General features: G+C 40.6%; 1 protein-coding gene across 1 annotated transcript; it reads right to left on the bottom strand.

The window, feature by feature from the left end:
* Positions 1-5707: 5707 nt before the first annotated feature.
* On the bottom strand, positions 5708-6503 carry CUNH21orf140 (chromosome unknown C21orf140 homolog). Its single transcript, XM_019529042.1, has one exon. It carries the CDS (start codon positions 6485-6487, stop codon positions 5729-5731), a length of 759 nt encoding a protein of 252 aa, XP_019384587.1. The 5' UTR covers positions 6488-6503; the 3' UTR covers positions 5708-5728.
* Between the last annotated feature and the right edge of the window lie 288 nt (positions 6504-6791).

The raw sequence follows: 6791 nt of genomic DNA on the forward strand, positions 1-6791 counted from the left end.
GGCGGATGGTGAAGGTGATCAGCTCATGTTCGCTGTCACCCAACTTCCCATCAATCACTAGGTCGCCGATTAGGTCGTCCCCCGTAGCCAGTACCAGGTCAAGCAGTGCTTTGCCTCTCGTTGGCCCATAGACCCATTAAAGCGGTGCAAAAGCATATAGCCCACTTTATAAAGATTCACTCATATTCACACATCCACATAGCGATAAAGTGAGAGAGGGAGAGTATATATGGTGTGTATGTACATATACACATGCACTCACAGATGAAGAGAAAAGATATAATTGCAGTAAAACCTATGCCTTTTACAGCATTTAACATTAATATTTCCAGTTGCCAGAATATTCATTCCCATAATGATGGAAATGTCATAGGTAACCCCAGTGAAAAGGTTGTTGCATGAATAAATGAGCATATATTGGTCTCTGCTTCCATAAGTAATCAACCTTTTCATCTTGGCATACAATAAAACATCCAGTGCAAGCATCTCTTTGTAGCAACATCACAGGTTGTACCTCACTGGGAGGTTGTGAATCTATGGAAATGCCTATAAAGTGCTTGAAGATTCATAGATGGAAGGGTAATTCCTAGGATTTATAATTATTTCTACTCATTGATAGAAGGCAGGGTAGAGATACACCTTATAGACTAACAGAATCAGAGATACATAACTAACACAGCTACCTCTTTACTCATTGATAATCAGAATCAAAGCATGCATGACCATTTTTTTTAACTTATTTCTTCCAATTTTAAGCCTTCCTTCTTTATGTTTTCCCCTCCTTTCTAATCTTCTTTCCTTTTTTTTTAATTTACTGTCTGCATCTTTCTAAAACCCTTCTTCTTTTTGTACTCCCTCTGGATGTGTTTCCCCTCCCCACTCCACACACGTGCTTATTCTTTCTTACTTCCTGTGGCATTTCTTTCCTTTCCTTATAACACCTGGTTAAATGCTGCCATCACTTCCACCCCACCCACTTTGTTATAGGTGTCATTGGAGCAAGGAGGTGCAGCTAAGTTCTCTGGGCTGTGAAGTACACCTGTGGCTTCACTTTCCTGCTCTGTTTGCACAGGAAACGGGAGGAAAAACGTGCAGGTAGCTGTTTACGCTGACTCACTCTGCAGCCTATCCTTATTTATAATTGCACCGCCAATTTTCTGTCATAAACTGATGATTACCTAAACCTCACTTTAATGGCATTGTAATCTCAGCACATGTGAGGATGGTGGCAGAAGCACCTGATTTAAAAATACCATGGGGAAAGAGCACCTCACTTCCCTCTCAAACACCCATCTCTGGCCAACACACATTATGTGGCATCAATGGAGTCAGAGACAGTGCTGCAGACAAAGCCTGTTGGGTCTTATTTGAGGCAGAACAGGAAAATCGGGACTTCTAAAGGGCTCCTCCCCTACAAAAAATCCACTGCTGTCTTAGTGGCAAGGGCTGAGAGGAAAGCAGTGCCGGGGCTGTGTGGACTTCCATTCCTAGTCTACTCTCCCTCCTTCCTCTTCTCTCATACTCCCTTCACCCACTGGCATCTCCCATTTTACTTCCACGGCAGAACTATGAATCTCACAAGTCCTCTCTTCTCATTTCTCACAGCCCTCCCTATTGCAGAGACTCATTGTTTTCTTTCCCCCACATTCTCCACCTTCCTCCAACCATTCTTGGTCTCTCTTTCCTTCTCTTTCTAGCTGTCAGCAAGTAAAGATGGATTGGGAGGATAGACAGAGCTAGAATGAGAGGGGCTGTGAAGTTGGAACAGGTTAATGGTGCCCATCAGCAACAAGGACAGAAGTGGTTGGATCTAGTTTCTCTGCTACCATATGCCAGAATCTCTGTGTGTCCTATTTCCCCATTTCCGGTGTTTCAAATTTAACCAAAATCAACAAAAGAGTTCAGCCCACCACTGTGTAAAACAGTCCTTGAAATTTTAGAAATCAGCTGTAATGCTGCATGAAAGCAAACACGTTACCTAGAGACAAGCAGACAAAAGAGAAATGCCATTTGATTGAATGGAGAACTTTACGAGCTCAGCCAATAAAAGCACAGAATTCCAGGCAGATGACCCAGGAGATCTAGAAGTTAACACCTTAGATCAGTAAGAGTCAACTTTTTGGGCAGGCATGCCACAAATTAAACACTGTACCCTTCCCGAGTCCTACTCCCCCTCGGCTGCTCTACTTCTCCTTCTTGTGCTGTCTGCTGCTGTGCTGCCTGCCTCCTCTCCCACCTGCCATGGCTGCTTTTGCCACTTGAGTCACCAGGAGGCCACCCCTGCCTTACAGAATGCATGTAAATATACACTGGGTTTCAAAATAGCAGGCAAAGATGATACATATTCTCTTCTCCCAATTCTGTCCTAATCCCCTACCATTTATACAAAAATGTCAAGCATTTTGGATATGGTTTTAAGAGGGCTATAATTTACGGTGAGAAGTCAGACAGATCCATTTAATACAACACTGCTTCATGAACTGGAGGAAAATAATGCTTTTGCTGACTCTTGCAACAAAAAGGATTTTCCCTTTGGAAGTGATTAGCCAATGAGATGCTATACAAATTCAGCCAATTTGCATTCTGGCTAGCCTAAAGTACTTCAGCTACCTGCTAGAGCTCCTTCATCAAAATTAAAATTTGCATCCACTTTTCCCTTTCATTCAAAGTCACTTTAATTACACTCTTCCACTTGTGTATGTTGATCACACAAGAGAGGAACAGGAATAAAGAACTATTTTTTTGACAATTGGCAATGGTCAAGTATATCTATACTGCAAGAGTTGCTGCTAATGAAATTGCAGCAATCTAAAAACTATGTAAGTAATAGTTCCCAAATGTTAGGAAATGCTGGTTTCCAGGAATTAGATGCTCATTGTTTGATGATAACATCTTATTATAAATGTTTAGTCTTGTAGTATAAGAGCTGCTTGTCCTCTTTAAGTTGATGGCCGAGTCAGGACTACATTAGCCATAGTATGAATTGATTGCAAAGTGCTTCAGAAAATGGGTTGCAATTGACTTTGTACAGCTGAAAGGGAGGAAAAACAAAGAAAAGAGAAATCAGCAGCACTCCCTTCGGGGGGGTAATAGAAAATAGCCCCTATAGAGAGTGGCTGAAAGCCCAGAGGTCCAGATTTTGAGGCCATAGCAGAAGCACACATGGTGCATCCCTGTCAGATTCCAGTGAATCTGCAAATTCTGCTAAATACCTGTCACATGAGAAAATAAAGGAATAGATTCATTTTAATCAGAGACAACTACCACCAAGGGCTTTTTCATGTAACAGTAGTTCTTTTTCCATTCAGACTCTGCCTTATCACAGGTCCAAGTGATCCTTGTCTTTCAGCCCACAATTCCAAACACGCTGTAACAGGATAGAGCCAGGTCTTCCTTAACCAGAGCCCCATGCGAAGAAGGGAATCAATCCCTTTCCCAGCTGTTAAGGGTCCTCTCCAGCCAAGTCATCTCTCAGTTCTGGCTCTGCAATGGCTTTTACTGCATCAGAGGCCTCTCTGATATAAAAAAACCCACTCAAGATGGAAAAGCTCTTGCCTCTTTTGAGCTTTTAAAAGGCTGGTGTGTTATTAGGGTAGAAATTGTTTCCATCGCATGCACACTACTGCTAAGATTGAAGACTGTAATGAGGAATTTCATGTGATGTCAGAAGGTTATCTTTATCTGATAGCATATACACACTTTGAGCAATGGCTGAATCTGCAAATAGACCTGCTCATTGAGAATTACTCATGGTACAGGACAGTCCTCTGTTTGGGGAGAGGTGTTACAACCTAGCACTAAAGAAAACATAGCTGTGGAAGCCAAAGACATCTGAGATTGGTAGGAAAGTAGGATGATCTTGTTTTTTCATGTGTTTGGTTCAGATTCTGGTCTCACTTCCATTGCTACAAGTCTGATGTATAGCTGGGAAGCTATTAGATTTAAATTAGTTTAACTAAAGGCCTGGATATGTGATACATTTACACTGGTATAATTCCTATTGGTTTTGGTTACCAATGTAAACGACACCAGTTTCCCTAGCAGTGATACAGGTTAGTTACTCATTGTAGGCACTACTGCAATGCCTTGCTTCCAGGTGGGGAAGTAGGTAACTGCTGTTTGCATTGAGCAAATATGCCAGGATGGAAGTCAACAGACAATACCTAAACCAGCATAACTTATACTATGTACTTTTATTCCTCATTTCTCCAAGGGTACCTCTACTTTGGATTATGGTAAAATATACTGGTATAGAGGTTTTTTACGCCAATAGTGTGCTCCTTGTTTACACAGGTGTAAAGATTGGTTATACCAGTTTAAACATCTGCTCTATGGCTGACAATCAGAATCTGAAGCACCATTTGTTGCTTCCCATAGTTTTATTCTGGCATGTAGTTTAGTATAATCATATACAAGTCAACCAAGATTCAACAAAGTGGCAAAAAAATGTGCTGGGAGCCAATCAGATTTTTTGAATACTAGGCAGTCTGTGGAATTCATTTGTTCTTCATGTATTCAGTCTGAGTTCCTCTCACAATGACTTTTAGCTCCATTACTTTGGTGGAGTTACTGCTGACTCAGTACGAAATCAGAATCAGGCCTCTCTTCACAGCATATTTGCAGCTTTTAATTTTCTAATCCCTGCCACCTCCCCTCTTTCCCCCCAAACAAGAGTAGAATTTTTTGACTTTTGAGCACAAAGCTGAAAAAAGATAATTAGCTGGGTTTTTTTTTCCCACCTCTGACTTCTGTATTCTATTCTGAAGTTTCCACTCATGGCAAATAATAACAATTATGTTCATCAAGGTGTTTAAACAAACATGGCAATCGTCATGTGAACTACCTGTTTTCTTGAAGAGTTGACTTTTTGTCCTTGTCTGTGGAAGGGCTATGTAGTAGAAGTACATAATATTACGTATATTTAAAATGGATAGGAGGAAATACTTATTGTCACAATTCATGAATAACTTGTGGAACTCACGACTATAAGATACTGTGTCTGAGAGCCTACTAGGATTCCAGACAGGATTGATCATTTACATAGATGCAGACACACCCAGTCATATTAGGCTTTGATACAATACTAAGTAGTTTAAACCTTCAGCTCTGTGCACTGGCTCCAGAAAGGGCACACAAATAGGAGTAGCTGTGTTGCTGGCCCAGCCACCATTGTGCCACTAGTAGTGTAGCCATTGATGCTACCCCATGTGTCACTCCTGTCTCTATGTCATTTCAAATATCTTCCTCTGAAACAGGACACTGGAGGGGATGGCTTATTGGCCTATCAATACCTATGTTATGTTACACTCACCGGCTGACTTGTTTAAAAGTGCTTTGGATATTCCATTTGACATGTATTTAACTTGTAAGTAAACCTACCAAAAGGATCAGGGATGTGCCTGAGCCACAAAATTGAGATACAGGGCCCTACTCACATTTCCCTTAAGTTTAGATGTGTTTAGGTCTGAGGTCTTGACTTTGGCCTACTACAACAAGTGAAGAGAAAGCAATAAAATTGAGTGCTGATCAGTATCCAAACTCTTCTAAAAATCAAATTATTTGGCTCTTCTGAGCTCAGTTCCATAATTAAGCTTGTTTACCAATCTATCCAGAATTTATACAACATTCACCACTTGAATAATGGAGCCATTCAGATTATAACGATATGAATCTGAATTTAGTAACTTTATTAGCATGTTAGTTTTAGGATGTCTGCAGAAAGAAATCTTTAAGAAAATGTGTCAAGATAGTAGTTCTCCCATCGCCTCACTTTACTAGTTGCGATCTTCCATTTGCTTGGAGTCATATTCTCTATTCCTTTCATAATCAAGTCACTGAAAAGTATATACCTGTAGGTATAAGTCCTTTCAATGGACCTCAGGGAAAACTCTTTCCTGTTTTTTATAATAAACCATTTCAAAGAAGACCATGCAGCATCCATAGGGTGTAGATAGTTGTAGGGTGAAGGCACAAAGAGAAGCTCATGGCCATTTGCCTTAGCAATTTCAGGACAGCAGTCAATGCTGGATATGCAAATCACTGATGGGACCTGAGATACTGTTTTCTCTTGATTAGTTTGTTCTTTTGTCTTCATCAAAGTTGGCTGCCTTTTCTCTTTGACTATAATGACACATTTCCCATAGGACTTATTCAGAGAATCACAGAATTCCTGAAAAATATCTTCAGGTTGGTTCCTGGATAGTTCATTCCTTAACAATACTCTGTACCTCCAAGGAACCCAACCTTGACTGCTTCCAGCATGAAGCAGGGTCCATGTTGGCCAATTCAGGTTGTCTTCCTGAGATATCTTCTCTCCTGTTATGAGACTTTCGGAAATATCAGTTTCTCCTAAAAAGATAGTATTGAAACCATTAAATTGCAGAGTCCTCAGGGCTCTTAAATACTGAAGGCACTGCTTCTTTGTAGTAGCATCAAAGTAAACCCGGTGAATGATATGCTTGAAAAGAGGATTTATGAAGCAGTACATGCTGGTACTGCTTAAGTGCTTTGAAATACAAGAAGGTTCTGAGGATATAGTGAGGTCCGGAGTGTAGTAGAGCAGTGATCTCATAATGAGCCTTATTATGTTTGTGCTGTTTAATTGCATCATAACATGTCGTTGCATTCAGCTGCATCATAACATCCAGTATTCCCAAATGGCTGATCAAAATTCACAGCTTCACCACAGAAAATAATAGGTCTGCTCCCTCAGTCTTCCAGTATTTATTAATTTATTAATGATCCATTGGCAATGGTGCCACCTCTTCTATCCTAGTAATTAGAGAGCTTGG

The sequence above is a fragment of the Crocodylus porosus genome, unplaced genomic scaffold, assembly GCF_001723895.1.
Source record: "Crocodylus porosus isolate Cpor-Errol unplaced genomic scaffold, CroPor_comp1, whole genome shotgun sequence".
Classification (NCBI taxonomy): Eukaryota; Metazoa; Chordata; order Crocodylia; family Crocodylidae; genus Crocodylus; species Crocodylus porosus.